Genomic DNA, 20,188 nt, shown 5'->3' on the forward strand with positions numbered 1-20,188 from the left:
ACAGATATTTAATCAATGAGGCACTTATAGACTGTGGGCTGATTGCTGGTTTGGCAACCTGTCCCTATACTGCAAGTCCTACGGGAGCCTCTCGGCTGTGTACATTTTGTAATATATACTGCATGAGTCACCTATCTATGGGAACGGTATAGTTAAGTTAACACATCATTTAGCTGTAGGTTACTTCGACTGGGTTATGGTGCATACCCAGCCAAAATCACACAGATGGCAGTGTCATTACTTAAAGGACCCAGTCGGACATGTCTGTGTGTGAGGTAGCAAACCATCAAATCAATGTTGGTGCTCATTATAGGTTAATGGAACCTCCAGGTAATGTTATGCTCTGTAATGTGCAGGTAGTGTGCAGCTTTATATGTATGAAAGTGCTCAAACTCTACCCATGAATAAAGTTTCTCAAAGAAGTATACAGCATATGTGCTTACCACAAATGTGACCACTTCCCCGTTGTCGGGGATGACCATGTGCTGCTTGAGAAGTTGCGTGACTGCTGCCCTGTAATTTACTCATATCTCAACTGGAGCCCCCACTTTAAGAGAACAGATCCAATAAATAGATTCAAAATATAGACAAGCATTGGCATAGCCAATAGGTCTCGCTTTTGGGACCTTATAAGCATTTAGTTTTGCAGCACAATATCCTTGGGGCAACAACATCAGCTGTTGCATGGCTCAACCTTGTAACTTTTAAGTGTTTAGCCATGCAACAGTTGATGTTGTTGCACCAAGGATATTGTGCTGGATAACTAAACACTTATAAGGTCTCAAAGGTGAGACCTATTAGCTATGCCAATGCTTGTTTAGCGATGTTGTGCAGCAGGGATAAAGAGGAACCTCCCCATTAAAAAAAAAGATGCTATTATGCAGTTACAGCAACTGTGTCATTTTGTAGGTAAAAGCACAACACATGAATGCACCTACAGCGTGCATCTGAAGTTTTTAGAGGATGGGGTCAGAAGCAACACGGATGGCTGCTGGACAAGAAGGCCGAGAGAGACCAACGTGGAGCACGTGAGAACAGAAGCACACGGGAGAAAGAGAGCTACGTGGAACGGGTAGAAGCACACAGGGAAAAACTACAGTACAGTACTACTACAGTAGTGCTAGGCTCTAAACTGGCATGCCAAGCAGAGCGAACATGCAGGACTTACTCACGAACATATTGTGACTATTCACAGCAGTGTTTCGGTACTCCAAGAGACAGCAGTGAAGGTGTTCAGATTAGGCAAGACCACAGTGCAGCTTAGCCTACAGCATTCGTGAAGCGCTGACATACTGTAGTAAATCCCAACAAGACCCGAGGCCGCGAGATGCGCTCTGTGGTGGGGGAGGGGCGTTGATGCGCGAGCAAAACAGAGAGGCGGAGCGAGGAGCGCGCGCTTGGGCGAGTGAGAGGAAAGCCAGATGGCCCCTCTGCTCGTAACTGTGCAAATAACCGAACGCTCTATGCCACACAAAAAGCTATGGTCAGCTTTTTAAAGCCCACTCACTAAATGTCTCGCCAGAGAGGCGCATGCGCTGGCTCAGGCGAGACCTAAAAAACATACGAGGTAAAACTTTTATATTATTTTTATTTCTATTTATTTTTTTAGAGTCAAGCTTGACTGATCTACAGTAAATAGGGGTTCCTATTTTATCTGAAGGAAAAAACCAAGATTACAACACACGTCTCCATGTATTTGTAATATTTGTTTTTTTTGTGTGTTTATCCATAAACTACTCAAAAATCTAAAAAAATACAAAAGCTGGTGTTGAGTGACAAATGATACAAATTCTGAGTTTTCCCCGATCTGCAGGAGTCAGAGTTCTAACCAACAAGTGCAAGAACTTAGTTCAGTGCACAAAGATGAGGAAGAAATACCATTTGAACCACAGCCCTGTCACTAACCCATAAAGTGATTCTGCAAGAGCAGTGATGTCAGGTTACTTATCATCTAGTTCAAGTTACAGTGCTAATCCAAACAATCGTTCCCTCTTGGTAACACAATCAAGAATATTAAATAATATTAGGAGCAACAGGGATTGATTTTAAACCTTTGTTTTAAAAACCACACAGAATGAAAATATGAAAGCAATTATGTCATAAGCAGCAAAAATAAAATAAACATTTCTAGCGCGTTTAGAAAATCCATAGTGTCCTAACAGCCTCTAGCTATTGTAAGTGCTACACTATACTTTAGTCATAGCAAATAATGGCAAGTTTGTCTCTTGAGTTTCCTATGGATGACTGCACACCATACACGTTGACAGTCAATGCAGTGGTCTTTTAGCAGATTTTGCGGGAGAGAACTTGTGTTGTAGGTGAAAGACTACTCTCTGCTAAGCTTCAAGCTCAAACTCTCCAACTGAGAGTGGATGACCGACAGTCTGGCGTCACCTCAGGCGATAATCTAAGATCAAAGGCCTCACTCTTGGACTTTATGTAGGGTTTGACTACTGATTTAATCTCATATTTACAAAGCAAAACAGGGCTCGGAGACATGAGATCTAGAACAGAGTGAGCCACCGGACACAAAATGCATCATCTCTGTCTATATGTTGATTTTGAGCGGCCATTGCTAAAACATTGAATCCTGTGCTGGAATTGGCCATATTAGAACTATGACGCCCGTCAGTGAAAATAATAAACAAGAAGTAAGCAGCCATGAACATGATGTTCACACATTCAGCTACGCAGACGGGAACATGGCAGAACCAGGCTTAATTGGCCCAACTAAAAATGAGTCTGTCATATTGTTCACGCCAGGAGTAGTGCCCTGAGCCCAAACACCAAAAGCACACCTCATGTGGGTCCGTAACCTACAGCCACCCAATGTTTTTAACCCTGTACTTTCAGGAGGGGACATTATGCTCTTGCATACTGAATTGAGAAATTGAAGGGTTGTCGAACACTAGCAAAAGAGGGAGCGGGCACCAGATTCGTGATCGAAGACACAGAAAGAAAGGAACTGATCAAGGCACATAGAGGAGGTGCTTAAATGCGGCGCCACTCTGTCACTTTCGGGTCAGAATAAAGCCAGTGCAGAGCTGCATGGCACCACCTAGCAGCATGAGGGAGCTCTGCGTTAAAAGTTTCTGGATCCAGTCTCATCTGGGGAAATGTTCTAAAGGTGGGGAACCTGTAGTTAGAATTTTACATAAGAAATAGCAATTTATATTTTTAGTAGGCTAGTGTTGATGATGTTGTTATATTGTGTGATACATTTGGATTTAATTTTTTTTCTGGGCTGGCCTCCTATTAAAAATACACTTTTGCTTAATTAATAGCACTGGCTTTAAGGTGCAAACACAGGCATGACTAATGCCGACAGACTATGAGCCATGTCTCTCTACCACCTCCTTCTGGGCACTGTTTTTCCCCCCAAAGTGTGCGGGCTGCAGGCTGCACAGCCATCGAACAAATAGTATACATGTATTTGCATATCGAAACACAATTCACTAACTTTGCTAATGGCTGGCTACTTTTACAATAAGATGGTATACACTATTTGTACACCCAGAAGTATGAAGTGTGGTACTCTAGCAACTTCCAAAAATATAGCAGTGCTATAAACTAGCTTGGTATTGACCAATGTACAAACCCATATTGTACCAATATGGTAAAATGGCTGGAACCACGGAACCAATATGCACATTAAAGTGCCTAGCTTGGCCTGGCAATTCAGCTGGACTGTTCCTGTGAGGAGCATGGTAGAGCCTTATTTGCTTACGTCTGTGTCCAGACTGAGGTGGCATGGTGAGGAAAAAACAATGGATTGGGATGTGGCCCGAGCGATTGCCAGTGGCTGAGATTAATTAAAGCATTCCATCCATCACCTTGTTGGTTTTGAATTAAAGTTAAGTACATCAATCAAGGACAGATGATGGTCATTAACATTGGCATATGCAGTTAGGAGGCAGTGAGGAAGCCTGGGGGTCACAGTAAACTGACAAAGGTGAGGAGGGCATAACACTTTGTAGTTTTTTTTACATAATATTCTTCTACTAAAAGGGATCTAAAAATCATTCCAGAGCCAATGGAAATGCCAATGTCAGTATCTTTTATTTGATTCATTTTGTTTGATCAACAATAGGTCTAAATCTTCAGTTTTAAAAGTAACAGAGAAGATGGCTATGCTGTTATTACACAGTCCTTCCGCTGAATATGCAGAAGTGATATTCTGGGGCCTACTAAATCGACATAAAACAGGTAATGCAGTTTCTGCATAGTGTGGTATAAACTGTACACAGAGTCTAATCGCACTGCCAGTGTCTTGGCAGTGTCTCCATGTAAATAGATCTTCAGTGGGGGAACGGGTCTTTAAACCTTCTACAAAACCATATATTCTAATATTCTAGGTCTTGCTTTGCGGATTATTACAATAGTGTTGATGTGCACCTAGGAATTGGTCTGCATTCATGAGGAGGGGGTGTGTCACTGTGTTAACTGGGCAATGCCCAATATGTGTCTCAGCTTTTGTGTTTTCCAAGTGGATGTGTCAAAGGAGACCTTGGGTTTTTCCAAGTGTTTTGCCCCCCACAACCCCACCCCACCCCGCCCTATAGAATTCCTTTCAGACACAGGGCAAGCAGGAAATACCGGACCAAACTGTGGTGGTTTATTACTCCCGATTTTAAACAGCCTGCCATACCATGGGTCCTGAGCAACTGGGTCAAGAACCCTTTCAGCACTTGACACTCAGTGTTAACGTGGGTCGAGCAGTCCAATGCTTCTTAGGGGGGGAGGCATGAGTGGGGGGTTCAGAGGTACGTACAATGTGAACACAGGCTCAAGACTCAAAATACATCCAGCACCCACAATAATTGTTCAGCCAAGTACTAGCTTTTAGGAAAAATAGTATTCATATATAAAGACAAATTGAAATACTATCTGCACAAACAATACACACAGCCCCCCTCAGGCCGGCATGCTATCACTATCTGGGTACAGCCTTGAGTCCCACTTCTCTGTGGTTATTCCCCATTTACTATGGGCAAAATGAAGGCTAGGCCGTACTGCAAGTCTGAGTCTTAAAGGTCCCACTATGCCTTTTTAGAAGTGAAAGTGTTTCCGCGCTATAGCACTGTGAGGAAGAGCAACTTCCCACTGGGCTATCGGGTCCAGCAATCAGTCTCACCTGCTGCCGCTGCTTGTGTGATACAGAAGAAGCCGGCAAGCGACCAGCGTTCGGCCTTGAGGTGGACTGGAGCAGCTGCCGGAGTTGAGTGGTATTCCTGTTGCTGCAGGCCAGGAGGTTGGTTGCCTGAGGCTCTCCACTGAATGACGCATTAAGTTCCTCTGATGCCACTGGTATGCCAGGTGCAGTCACTCAGCTTCCGATGCTTCGGTATGGGCTTCAGGAGCACGGGTCAGAATCCAATGCTTCCTTGTGGTCACATGAAGCACCAGGCACTGGCCCTCCTTCTTGCATACGGTGCACCAGAGCAACAGACGGGCTTTGCTACTCACAGCGGCCTTCTCTGGCATAGGGAGTTGCTGACTTTAGGTGACACACACGCAACCCCCTGGTCGATGCAACAGCTTTCTCCATGGCAGGGACCTAGCACATTGGGTATCGGACTTTAGTCTGCACTTGGGCAACTGTCTAATCTGTGCTACAGCAGCTTTCTTTGTGACAGCTCACTCTAGAATATAGGGTCGGGGACTTTGGTCTACACAAGGCCGACAGGCCCGTTGGCGCAACAGCAGCTTTCTTCACAGAGGCCGCCTCTGGCATTTGGGATCACTGACTTTGGCCAGCATACAAGCAGCAGGCCAATCAGTGCAACTGATCCAATTGCTCCTCCTCCTCCTCCTCCTCCTCCGAGGGTCCTCTGTCTACAGGCAGGCGTTGGTGCTTCAAGCTCCCAGGCAGGAGGTCTTGCTTACCCTGGGTGATGTCCCCTCACCCAACTAGGAGATTGCACACCTAACTCCCCAGTCCAGGTCACACAGAGCAGAGCTCTAGATGAGCTTCTCCACATCGAAGTGCAACCCACTCTGGCCGCTTGAAAGTTGACAACTTGGGAACTTCCAGCTCCCGTTTTTATCATCCATTTGCAAACACAAATGTGATGTAGTATCTCATGCTTTGAAGTTGATGTTTGAGGGGTGCCTTCTTTGGAGTACCCACTCTTCTGTCCTGTCCTTTGCCCAGGAAGCAGTCTGTCACATAAGGAGCGACTTCAATCATGATAGCCTTACAACACAGATCATGAGTTACTCATGAACAACACCGGAATGACCGCCTCACTGATAAATGCCCAACAAAAGGTTACAAAGGCCCCCAACCCTACCTTTTATGATTCCCTCATCAGCCCCATCTCTTCCTGACATGTGCCCAGGCCCCCAATAGCTAATGACCGTTTCACAATCAAAGAGCTCTTTTGAAGTGTACAGGAGAGTCTGGCTATCCCTTCCTCTACTGTGTCACACTCAGATTTTTGGACTGATACATTCCTGAGAACTGTCTAGGGGGCTTCTCCACCGCCAGGTTCCTTCCTTCAAGACCCTGCACTCCAAATATTGAACCCACAGCCCTCCATGTATTTTATCCCTCACAGGCACTCAATCACAGCACACACATGCACGCTGCACAGCACTACATGCTAACTCACTGTTGGCCAAGGGTGAGTTAAGCACACTGCAGCAAAACGTTTCTTAAGTGGGTCAGTCAGACCCACTCCAGTGACACAAGTACAAAGGCTTGTTCACACTGCTGATTATCAGTATAAAAGACAGTATGCTTCCACAACCACACTCTTACTACTTTGCTCTTTGGTAAGGGCAGCTGCCCACTACCACTTATGAGGTTCGTGATTTGGGCATCCCTTCTGGTGTAAGCAAGATCGCAAGCCATGAGACAGGCCTAGATCATGGCACACCCATATGATCAGTGTTCGCTCATGACCAAAATTCAGTACCAGGGATCCAGATATCACTACAGCTGGGGCAATAAGGTCTAGGAGTTTATGTTTGTCACCGCATGTTTGTCTCAACACCCCCCCCCCCCACCCTACATGGAGATATTAACACGCATCAGTTTATCACTTACGTACTCAAAACAAATCTAAAGTGACAAAATTGTAAAAAAAAGGAAACAATTGATGGCTTGATATTCATACCTTTAAAGAGCAAAGGTAAAAAGACCTACACTTTGGTTGAAGCTAGGAAAACAGAATATTTGCTTGATGAGGAAATTCTATTTCATTGTTCAACTGCGATGTAGAGACTTAACTCAGTGCCAGTGGCAGAAGAGTGCGTCTTGTGCAGGTAAAATAGATATGTACAGTTGAGTAGGTGTGGCTGGCTTAATTGGGTAAGAAAGACTGTTCATATTTTTACATAAACTTACCGATTTGTGCGCCCTTCCTAGGCATATTTTGCAGTCTGAGAAACTAGAACACTGCCAGACACTAGTATCAGATTTTTATACCTGTGTGAATAATTTTGGTGATAAAACAAGCAACTTTGCATGGAACCCTGCAAGTGGTGAAGAGTGCATGCATTTTTATTCTATGTGCTGTTCATAATCACTGAGCCAGACACATAGGCCCTCACATCTTCCCTTTCGAATGCCTTCATCAGCCCCATCTCCTTCATGAAAGTGCTCCCATTGGCTAATAACCTTTTCACAATCAAAGAGCTCTTTTGAAGTGCACAGGAGAGTCTGGCTGTCCGTTCCTCTATTGTGTGTCACACTAAGATTTGTGTGCTGATACATTCGTGAGAACTGTCTAGGAGGCTCCTCCCCCTCCGGGTGCCTTCCTTCAAGACCCTGGGCTCCAAATATGGTACCCACAGCCCTCCATTTTTCATCTGTCTTTCTGTCCTAAGCCCAGTTGCATTTCGAACCCATCTGTGTCAGCGCCATTATCTTTTGATTCACCTGTCCCATGCTCCTACTCTCTGGTATAAGGCAAAACCATTACTCACCCACAGCCCATGAGTCAATAGAGATCATCGTAGGATCTGCCATATCTTGGTGCTCAGAATCGTCTGGTTCCTCCTTTGGAGTTATCTCGGTTATGATAATTGACTGAAACATGTTAGAATCTGCTTAACGGGAAACATACAAACACAAAAATTAAGACAAATCACAATGGTAATACTCGCTTTATCCCTACAAAACAAATCCATGCCTACTGCCACTATTCTGCCCAAAGGAGCTTAAGTCCCTGAGCTGGCAGTAAAACATAGAAACGACAACATAAGCAATGCTTTAGAGTCTGTTACATCTTTAACAGTGTCCCAAGGAAACTAGAACAAGCCCAGAATCTAGCAGGCCTCCACCAGTTGAGTAGCACCATCCCAGCAGATGGGTGTTTCCACATTAGAATAAGAGAAGGTATGAAACCTGTAGCCTTTTATATAGCCAGCCAGAGATACTTTCAGGAAGTAAGTACTGCTTGGATGTTTGGATATGTCATCCACTTCCATGCTAATGTGACCTTGACATTCAACCACAGAAGAGACTTATGGCCTGATTTAGAAGTAGGCGAAGGGAATACTCTGTCACAAACTAGACGGATATCCTGTCTGCCATATTACGATTCCCATAGGATAGAATGTGATCTTAATACGGCGGATGGGGTATCCATCACATTTGTGACAGAGTGTTCCCTGCGCCGACTTCTAAATCAGGTCCCTAGTCATCGCCCACAGCATCCAAATCGCATAAAGAGAAAAAGACCCTTGGGTGGTCGAAATCGAATCTAGGGAACTGTGTTCGAGTCTCGGCAACGACGCTGAACATCCTGTGATTCTGGGCCAATCACTTAATCTCCCCGTGCCTAACAAAAATTAATGTGTGTCCTCATGAAACGTAACTGGTGCTATGTAAAGCGCTCTGATACCCAATTCGGGTCAAGTTTGCGCTATATTATACTCTGCAAAAAAAACAAAAAAAGACACTGGAGGGGTTGAAGAAGCTTGCCCAAAGGAGGACAGGAGGAGGTCACCCACAGTGGGCGATGGAGAAGCTCAACCGCAGGATAAAATAAAGAAACACACTCACAGAAAGAGATGGTGGAGCTAGACAAAAGTAAGAGATAAAGAGGCTCACACACAAGAGGAGCTAAAGAAGCACTACCACAGGCGTATAGAATGGAGGTCATCCTCAAGAAGATATACAAGAGATCGCGCCAAGGAGCGGATAAAGCAGCTCATCGACAGGACAAAATAAAATTAGCTAATCAAATGATAAAATAAAGCTGCTCGCCTACAAAAAGGCATTTAGAAACACAACCTTGGGAAGGTATTAAAACATGTAGCCACAGGAGAGGAAGATGAAGGAGCTTACCCACAAAAGGAGATACAAATGTTTGACCACATGGGGATATTAAAGCGCTCACTCACAGCAAAAGATAAATTACCTCACCACAGAAGAACATAATAGGCCAGACTAAGAAAAGGAGCATGGTTTTCATTTGAAGTAGCGTTAACAAATGCTCACCAGAAGGAGAGAGACTTCCCACCAATTGACTGCATGGCACAGGCATCTTGCCTTGGTGTGTGCGTTGATGGCTTAGGAGATTGGATTTGCGGTTGAAGGATCGCCCACAAGTCTCACATGTAAAGGGCATTACTCCTGAGTGCACGTTTAGATGTCTTTTAAGATTAGCCTTGCTGTTGAAGTTGACACCACACTCAAAGCAATCAAAGGACTCCTCTTCTGGGTGAGAAGATGTGGTGATCCTCTGCACCTTGCCAGGAGGGCGACCAGGAAGTCTTGGACGTCCAGGGCCTCGTCTGATTTTGTTTGATGCTTCTTTTGTTGAATTCTCGACATTTAGGGCTTTGCCAACCATTCCCATCTTCTCCAGATTGTCCTCTGCAGAAGGCACCTTGGATAATTTTTCTTGCATCTTCTTCCATGATCTGATTCCTGAAAAAATAAGTTAGTGATAAAAAATTATGTTTCTAAACTCTATGTATAGTGCAAGTTCTGAAGAGACTTCATGGCAAGAAGAGCAGGCATAAAAGGGACAGTAGCTCTGTGCAGTCTCTGAGCCCAAGTGTAGTAAGGTCTTTAAATATATGGTCTCTTACCACAGAGGTCTACAACATCTGAGCACCACCACAGCAGAAATAATACATCAAAATGTAATCAAACTACACATATCTCACCTTATCACAGTAGTGAAGGTGGAGTTGTTCAGAGAGAACTACCATTTGCCACCCTCCCCTTCTTAAATATCAAGGCACCAAAGATTATTTGATATACCGCCTGCAAACAGATACATGCTGCTGATGGAAGGCAGTCATCAATTCCTCTCTTTTATATAAGTTCTATGATTTCCTCTTGCTCATGAAAGAGGTTATCAAATTTAGAATATTTCTGCGTGGAATGCCATACTGGCAGGACATCTGTTGTAATAATGATAGAGGAGCTTCCCACTGCTTTATTAGGTATGTGCTAGCCAGTTTTTCTATTCATTGTAGCCATCACAACTCCTCCACCAATGTTTTGCACTTTTTGATAGATTGTTGGTGCTTTTCATGTTTACTTTCCTTTAGTACACACATCAATGTGCCTTTTGTCCAACAACCAACCTTTTTTTTAAAAATACATCGTTATTCAGTTTACATTAGCATCCTTTACACAACAAGATATTTTTCACTTGCCCATGTCACTATATATTGCATCAATGATAACAAATAAACACACAAAAACTGTTAAAAAAAAGAAAACTAATATTTACCAATGTCCCCTCCACTTTCCTCCTGACCTGTTATATGGAAAAGGGTCTAAGATTCCCATTATTCCTTCTCTCTATATCCTTCGTCCTCTGTGTTTTCTTTTATTTCCCAAGTATGTGTTGTATATGGGCGAACAATGGCCCCAGCTATAGATTGTTTTGCTACCCCATCTATCAGTCTGAAGCATTTCTAATCTCACTCTCACCACCTCGCAGCCTCTCTCGCCCGAGTCTTCCAATTGTCCGGATGCAGAACCCTGGGACCCGGCTGGGTCCAACATTTTTCTCATCATTGTCCCCCGTGCAAGCTCCACCTCTGGTCATCTTTTCTGGTCTTTCGTATATGTTCCTCTTCTGCACTGGCCTACTCCTGCAGGTCTTTCTCCCACTTCTCCCTAGTCGAGGGCCTATCGCTCATCCAATGGATCGCTATGCAGCGTTTTGCCACTGTGAGACCGAGCACTGCGAAGAGTCTCATTAGTTTGCACTTAGTGACGTCTGGCAATAGGCCCAGCAAGCATGGATTAATCTTCAATAGTACATCCTGACCCATCGCCCGCTTAATCTGTGTTAGTATTTCTCCCCAAAAGGTAGCTACTAGCAGGCAACACCAGAGCACGAGCAAGAAATCAGCCTCATTAACCTTGCATCTCGGGCATCGGGAGTCGCTCATCCGATAGATAGCATGCACACGCTTGGTGAACAGGTAGGTTATATGGATTATGTTAAATTGAATTTGCTTAAACCTGACGCTCATGATACCCTTCAGACCCCTGCGTGCATCCCGGACCAATCCCCGGGCGATAGATGTTAGACCCTGAGAGATTGCCATATCTCTTCCACTCGTAATGGCTTAAGCATTTATCCTTATGCAATGCTAGGTACAGATGTGTGACAAGCTAGCAGCACCCAGCCTTGAACAACATAGTTACCAATGGGTGGGTGAGCTCTGGGGCCTCCGAGGTCAGCTACAGTTGGCGAGCGATATATCATCTATTTGTAGAAATTGTCCCGGACATAGAGCAAATGTAGTCATAGCATCTTGCATGGTTATAAACCTCCCTCCTAGGTACAGGGTCAGGCACCCTCGCTCTTTCCATAGACTTCAAATGAGCCATTCTATCAAAGGGTCATATGATCCAGGAACCAGGTACGGGGCATACAGGGTTTTCTTCAGTATCCTCTGGGCCGCCCTCTCCCAGAGCCTCGCCATCAGTCTGATCAGGTGGGGAAAAGTCCAAGGTATTTGTCTGCCCCATATCAGCAGCTATCCCCGCTGATGGACATCACACTCGCCAGACAGCAGGGACTTCTCCCAGGTTGGTTCAGCATCCAACAAATGGATCGCATGTTGTAGCTGAGTGGCTAAATAGTACAGTTCTAGATCTGGGACCTCCAGACCCCCTTTTCTTCCATTCCTGTTACAGCGTCTCAAGACCTATCCTGCACCCCCTACCGCTCCAGAGAAATTCATTGCAAATTCATCACAAACATAACCTCAACATCATCTCCTATGCCGACGACACCGAGCTGATCATATCCCTCACCGAAGACCCCAACACCGCCAAAGCCAAACTCCACAGAGGAATGAGGGCTGTCGCCGAATGGATGAAGCACAACAGACTGAAGCTGAACTCAGACAATACGGAGGTCCTCATCCTCGACTCCACCCCCTCAACCTGGGACGACTCCTGGTGGCCTACATCGCTGGGAACAGCCCCAGAACCCACCGACCACGCACGCAACCTAGGGATCATCCTAGACTCCGCCCTCTCCATGACCAAGCAAGTCAACTCAGTCTCCTCGTCCTGCTTCAACAATCTTCGAATGCTCCGCAGAATCTTCAAATGGATCCCCTCGACACGAGAAAGACCGTCACCCACGCCCTCGTCACCAGCAGACTGGTCTACGGGAACACCCTCTACGGAGGAACAAAAACCAAGCTCCTGAGACGGCTCCAACGCATCCAGAACGCCGCGGCTCGACTGATCCTCAATGTCCCACGACGCAGCCACATGACCCCCACCTGAGAGACCTGCACTGGCTCCCCGTCGACAAGAGGATCACCTTCAAGCTCCTCATCCACGCACACAAGGCCCTCCACAACACCGGACCAGCATACCTCAATGACCGGCTCAGCTTCTACACCCCCACCCGCAGCCTCCGCTCGGCCAGCCTCGCCCTCGCCACAGTTCCTCGCATCTGAAAAACTACTGCCGGCGGCAGATCCTACTCCTACCTCGCCGCCAAGACCTGGAACACTCTCCCTACCGACCTACAACAGACCCAGGACCCGCTGGCCTTTAGAAGACCTCTCAAGACCTGGCTCTTCGTTCAGTAGAAGCTCCCCCCCCCCCAACCCCCCTAACGCCTTGAGACCCTCACGGGTATGTAGCGTGCTATACAAATGCTGTTGTATTGTATTGTATTGTATCACGAGTACGTCCAGCTCTTTGAATACACTTCCCGGGAGTTCATAAAAAGTTCCCTGCACAACAGAGACAGCTTGGCACCACCACCATTTTCATAAGGACCATTTTGCCATCAAAAGAAGTTGTAATGTATTCCAGCACCGTATAGACTGACGCAGACCGTCTATCACTCTCCCCATATTATTAACATAAAACTGCTTCTCACCGTGGTTGATATATAGTCCCAAATATCAGACCTTTTCCACCGTCCAGGATAGCTTCACTTGTGGAAGCTGGTATTATGGTATGTCTTGTAGCCGTCCAAGCGGGAACAGCAGAGACTTGGTGGCTCTGTTAATACATAGACCAGATACCTTACTCAACTCTTCCAAGACTCCCAGCATTAGTGGTACCGACCAGTCCGGTTGTCTCAAGTATACCATCACATCATCAGCATATAATGAGACAATTTGCTTTGTCATGCCTGATCTCACTCCCCAATCCCTCAGAACCGGTCTCAGCCGGCAAGCCAGTGGTTCCATGGCTATGAAAAAGATCAGGCACCTTGCTGTAGGGCTATCATGTTAGAAATGTATCTCCCTGTGTGCACCCTGCCTGTGGGTTTGTATAGAGGAATTTAATCCATTTTAAAAAGGGGGAGCCCAAACCTGTTTTGTGGCGTACCCGCCATACGTATTCCCATCTCACGGAAGCAAAGCCAGGGCGTAACAATATTCCAGTACCCCTGGTGTCTATATAACATGTGTGACTCTGCATGATTGGTCATCATGGATAAACTGTGGGAGAAAAGGAAGAAGCCTAGCTGCTAGAACCTGACTTAGGAGTTTGAGATCCACGTTTTGCATAGAGATGGGTCTGTAAGGTCCTGTCTGAGGGGTCTTTATATTATTTCGGTATAACCACTATTAGAGCCTCCCTCATTGACTGTGGTAGCTTCTGTTTTTTGAAGGCCTCTGCAAAGACTGCCTGCCTGCTGCTTGTTGGTGAGGAGGTCTGGAAAATTCGGCTGGGAGGTCATATGCCCCCGGAGATTTAGCCGAGTTTAGGGCTTTCACGGCACACAGCAATTCCGGTTTATTTTCAACAGTCCCCAGAGCCTCACTGTCTTCCGCAGTGGGACATGGGAGCAGAAAGTCAACAACCAACACTTGCATTACATTTGTAACAAAATGTACCAAACACTGGTATGATTGTAAAAAATAGTTGAACTTTTAATACTGTGGTGCAGAAAACTATACGGTTCAGAGGCACCAGAGGGGCTCACAGGCTGATAGGGGACTCAGTAGACCAGACTCACCTGCGCATCATTAGCCCAGGCCACTACAGCCAGGCTCGTGTATGCTGGGCTTTGCCCCATCACTACACTGTTTTTTATGGGCCATTACCTCAAGAAAATGGCTCCCACAGACCTGCCTCGATAAAGGGAAGCAGTGGATAGGGGTACGCCAGTGGTTTTGCTCCTCAATTACAGAGTATATTTGTTAATAGACCCTCCAACTGCCCCACCCGATACTACCCTTTTGATCTGTAGACACATTGCTCAAGCTCATACTACAGTGGACAGGTTATATAATGTAACCATGTAGCACGTTTGAGTCACTTTCACAACCTGATGCTAATGACTGACTCATAAACAAGATAACACAGAATACCTCCCTTATTAGGGTCTGACTGGGAGTCCTGGTACGGAGTAGCACAGGATGTATAGGTACAGAGAAGGATTTGTCAACATTGTTTATTTTAGTCACAAAAAGTTACCAGGTTAGTTTCACAGCTAGATGATTCAAGCATGCTAACTTTTATAAACTCATTCTGAGTTTATAAAAGTTAGCATGCTTGAATCATCTAGCTGTGAAACTAACCTGGTAACTTTTTGTGACTAAAATAAACAATGTTGACAAATCCTAGAATAGTTCAAGATAGTTGGGTCAAGGATTTGTTCCATATGGATGGCTATCAGACCTTTTTTCCACCCATTAATTGATTTAAGAGACTCCTTCCAGGTAGTTTATTCATCTAGATTGTTTCTTCCCCCTGTACATCTCTCAATTGCCAACTGCTCTTTCAGATGTTTTGTCTTTTTCAAATGGCTACCTGGGTCCGTATTACACCAAGTGCCCTGGGGCCGCAACTGGCATGAATGCCAGCTATAAGCCCCCAACTCCACACAGCTACCCCCACCCCGCCTCCATCCCCTCCCTCCAACTTGTATATTGCAGAACTGGTTGCAGACGCTTGAGCGGAACCGTCTGTAATTCTGATATCAGGGCATGCAAATGAAACTTCATTTTTAGCATAGGCATTGCCAGTTCACTGTAGCTGTACACATTTGTAGAATTTGTGTTCGTTGTTGTGCATTTACTTACAGACTTTATTAAAAGAACCAAATGGCCACCTCCATAGTGCATATAAAGAAAGCAGCCCTGGTTCCAACATGAAATTGCAGCTAGTCTATTAACAGTTTGTAATTCATTCACTTGTTTTAGATACATAGGGGTTTGCAAAACAAAAGCATGCTATCTGTTGTTTTCACATTCTGTGCAAGGGAGCCGGTGCTTAGAGTGTATGGTGTCAGTGCATCCAATGTTCCTCCTTCCCAAGTCCATTAGGTACATTTAGCCCAAGCAGTAAACAAGTTTGGTAGTTATAACTGGAGGAAGGGTGAGAAGGTTGTCAATGAGAAAAAGATTTGCGTGTTGTTAGACCCCACTAGGGGGATCACCGGGCAAGCAGGGGCTACTGGGCCACAGCCTTGGGGCCTGTGGTAGTCCGTCTCCAAGTCCTGGGGTCCGTCCTACTGCGGCTCTGCAAACTTGGCCAAGTACAACCCCCACAGCACTCAGTTTTAATGATGTTGCGCAGTCACAGGATTCTCAGGGAGGTTAGTGTGGGGGTACAACAAGCTCAGATCTCAAGAGAAACCTAACAGCATTGTGAGAAGTTGGCCCGATACGTGATGTCCACTATTCTAGTGGGCACCCTGTATCAGTCCAAACAACCCTTATGGTGATGGTTGTAAAGTCAACCTTATAGACCAGCTATCCTAGTGGTAGCATGGACAAAGCAGTCTTAGGCTAAAACTTCAGAGAGCATGTGAAGCCAGCTGTTTTACCATATGTAACCCATTGAATACCAAATGAAAGGACACAACACAGGTTATATATAAAATATATATGTATTTATTAATAACACAACCCTTCTGAACTCTTTATGAGGTCAGAGGCTAAAGCACATAACAAGTTACTCAAATATCATACAATAAGTTGCATAAAATACAGTCGAGCCCTAGGGGCGTTGCAAACCATATACTAAAATAGTGGTATAAGAACCAAGTCACGAACAGAGAATAGGCATAGGGCCTAGGGAATCGCTGGGGCTACGCTGAGCTAACGAGAGTTAGGAAGCAGGAGGCCCACGGGATGCGTGTGCAGTGTCTAAACACACACGCGAGTTACCATAGGGATACAATGGGAACATTAGAGTCAGAAACTAGTTGATTTAGGACACTTCCGGATGGACTAGGAGAAAACTACTTAAAACAAGGACACTTGGATAGTCAATACCCACAGGAGCACCGGAGTACTCGTGTTACCTCACCCACAGGAGCCGGGTGCATAGGTGTCAAGTTGTGTCGGGTTTTGTCGCTGAATCCTAGGGAGACCTGTAAAAAGATGCTGCAGGCGACCAGTTGAGAAGTGTCAGGTTGGATCCAAGGGTGGATCGAGGATGAAGAGTACCTGAAAGCAGAGGGGACAGAGTCTGGGTCACTAGCCAGTGACCAGGAAGGAACCAGGCGATGTCGCGAAGCAATCAGGTGAAGCTTGTCTCTGCAGCCACGTGGACCAGGAGGCGTCGACGACGACCAGGCGCTGGATACGGACTGTCCCACGAACGATCTCGCTGTCGGCGGTGTCGGCTTCCGCATTGGAGTCAACAGGCCTTGGCAAATGCAGCCCACGCAGGAATCGAATATTCGCTTCGAGGCAGACCAGCAAGGTCTGGGAGCTTCTCTTTTTCAGGGAAGCAGTGGCAAGCCTGGAGCAACCAGGCAAGCGGTGCAAATTCAAAGGTTTGTCGTCACAGAGGCCACTAGCCAACGGGCAAGTGACCGGACAGACGTGTCGAGCACAAAAGTACTAGCAGGCCCCACGCGGCACTCAGTGAGTGTGGGGTCTCTGGGTCGGTGCAAAAGGTGCTCGGGGCTGGGGCTTCTCAATCCCCAATGCAAAACTTTGAGGGTGCCTTAGAAGCTGCACAAGTAGCAATCAGCAGGTTTTTCAAGATGTCCGGTCCCACATCTCTCGTCGCCTCCACGGGTCTCAGCTTTGCTGTGGCTGTGGATCGGGCTCAAGGAAGTCTGAAAGTCCAGTTCTTGTCAGGCTCTGTGCTCGGGCTCCGGCGGGAGCATCGACAAAGCAAACCGCAGATGGCTGGATGGTGCCTGTTTGCACAGGATGGTCACTCCTTGACCACAAGGGAGATTCTTCAGTCTTCTAGTTGCAGCAGAATGTCGAAGGTCCAGAGTTTCGTTTCAAGTTTCAGTTCAGGATAAATCTAAAGTCTCTTGTCTCAGCTCCTACCTTTATACCAATCAAAGGGGCTGGATTACCTGCTAGGTCCTTCCTATGGGTGGGACCAGGGAAGGGGGTGGTTACACCCCTTTCCCTTTGTCCAGTTTAGCACCAGAGCTGGGGCTGGAGTGCCCCAGCAACTGGTTTGAACCGGCCTATGCATGGAGCACCTTGTGTGCCCCAGGCAGTGTCTCATTTCATTCAGCCCTCCCTGCCCCAATACACTAAGGCCTGTCTGGGGTGGTTCTAGCACCTCCCAAGGCAGGAAATTTATTGTCCAAGCCTCCCTCGCTAGAAGGACTCCCAGCAGCAGGAGGTCAGACTTTAACCGGGATTAACGGGAACAACATGTCTTCTCCCTCTAGAAGGGTGGCATGCTACCCTAGTCGACAGAACTGGCGAGGGGGTAGTATTCCAAAGCGTATGACACCTTACACGACATGTTTTGATAAAGCCAAACCAAAGTTAGCATTTAACCGCGAGGATTATAATGCACTTAAGAGTATATGGTATGGCTATATCATAGAACAGCTATAAGGACATGGTTCCGAAAGTTGCAGACAGGCTTAGCCTCATCTCACATAAAACCAAGCACTCTGCCTTCAGGATTGTTAAGGCCTGCCATAGGAGTGACTTATAGGAGCATATGTGTCTATATTTAAAGGTAGATATAGGAATACTATATCTAAGCAAGGGGTGATTACACCACCTTGCCCCAGCTGAGTGATCAGCCAGTTGTGTCAAATTGGAAGGCCAGCCAGGGTTGGCAAAAGATATGCTGCAGCCCCTGGTAGGCCTTGGGTGTCTCTATGCCCTGGGTGCCTATGGCACACTGTACAGGGACTCACAAGAGTGACCCAAATACCAATTGGTGATGTACCTAAAGTACATGGTGTTGAATTTAGAGAGAGTACAGCAGGGCTGTGGGTCTGTTTAGCAGGCCCACAGCCACATTAAGTCGAAAACCAGTTAAGCAAAAAGCAAAAAGTGGGGTGACCATAGGAAAGTAGACCCTACTTCCCTACAGGCCATTACAGATGTAGGGGGTATTCCTGGAGAAAAAGCGGGATCGAGTGGATTTCTTTTTTAGCAGGGGTGGGCCAAGGAGGAGAGCATTAGTGCTTCTTAGGGATTGTGTGCAGCCCGCTTTGCAGAGTTTATTGGCAAGGTATGGTGGTGTATTTTGATGGAGGACTTTGTGTGTAATGCATGCATTTTTGTAGGCAGATCAACCTTCGATGGAGAGCCATTTTAGAGTTTTGAGAAATGTGGTTGAACCGTTTACAGTCGGTGATGAACCTGGCTGCAAGGTTGAGCACAGATTTGAGTGAAGCTAGGTGGACCTTGGGGATTCCGGTAAGGATGGCATTGCCGTAATCAATTCGTGAAAGGACCTGGGATTGAACCACATCTTCAGTTGGGCAGAGTGGTTAACAGTGTCAAAAGCTGCGGAGAGATCAAGGAGGATAAGAAGACATGTCTCACCATTATCAAGGGAGTGGTGGATGGCAACAATACGGTTTAGTATGGCAGTTTCAGTGCTGCAGCCTTTTCTGAAGCCTGATTGTAAGGGGTCAAGAAGGTTCAATTTTCCGATGTGTTTGTCTAATTGGAGCAAGACACATTTTTCGAGGGCTTAAGAAAGAAGGGGGAGGTTAGTGATAGGTCGGAGATTGTTTAAGTCGTTAGGATCAGCATTAGCGTTTTTGATAATGGGGGAGATTTGACCAAGTTGGAGGGAGTTAGGGACATTTCCCGTAGCAAGGGAGGTGTTGATGATTGTGGTCCAGGATGGGACGATGATATGCTTTAGGTCTTGGACAAGGTTAGAAGGGAGGGGGTCTTTGGTATGGAAGGATGGTTTTAGTTTAGTAATAATGCTGTGGACTTCATGCTCAGTTACAGGGAGGAAATTATGAATGGAGGCATTGTTTTTTGGTCGGGAGTATGGGAGGTTGGGTACAAGAGGAGTAGGGGTGGGAAGGTATGGGGGGAGGGAATAGGACGAGGAATGTGTGTTGAGGGGTTAGGGTGAGATGAGGTAGGGGGTGAGTATGAGGGGGGCCTAGGGGTGTCAAGAGTGTGAATTAGAGGAGATGGCAGAAGAAAGTAGGGGTTGGTTGGGATCTGCGTTGAGTGGAAGGACTGATCTAATTCGGCGATTTTTTTCCGAGAAGAAGTGGACAATTCCTTCACATCTAGCGGTTGAGGCCGTCTGGTTAGGTGGAGCTGAGGAGATTTGGTGCCGGATAACGTTGAACAGTCCTCTAGGTCTGCTTTTGGCCCGATCGCGTTGTGTACGGAAGAAGGCTGCCTTTTCGTTAAAAATTTGTTTTTTGTATGTAGATCTAGCTGATCATAGGAGGAGTGTCCGGTTAGAGTGGGAGGGATGCTGTTTCCAGGTTCTGTCCATTAGTCTTAAAGAGCGTCTTTTGTTGTTAAGTTCGAGGTTAAACCAAGATTTGGAAGGGATGTTTCTTAGCGTTTT

At 46.1% G+C, this 20,188-nt stretch overlaps 1 protein-coding gene across 3 annotated transcripts in view; it reads right to left on the reverse strand.

Moving 5' to 3' along the window:
- The window catches only part of LOC144784166 (uncharacterized), a 561,738-nt gene that overhangs the window by 356,093 nt on the left and 185,457 nt on the right, over positions 1-20,188 (reverse strand). For all 3 annotated transcript variants that reach the window (XM_078662839.1, XM_078662840.1, XM_078662838.1), the window contains exons 3-4: positions 9,452-9,883; positions 7,933-8,052 (exon numbers count right to left, since the gene is read on the reverse strand). In XM_078662839.1, the coding sequence (XP_078518965.1) occupies positions 7,933-8,052; positions 9,452-9,883 (552 nt within the window). The remainder of the gene's footprint in view (positions 1-7,932; positions 8,053-9,451; positions 9,884-20,188) is intronic.

Source organism: Lissotriton helveticus, chromosome 10 (genome assembly GCF_964261635.1).
Source record: "Lissotriton helveticus chromosome 10, aLisHel1.1, whole genome shotgun sequence".
Lineage (NCBI taxonomy): Eukaryota > Metazoa > Chordata > Amphibia > Caudata > Salamandridae > Lissotriton > Lissotriton helveticus.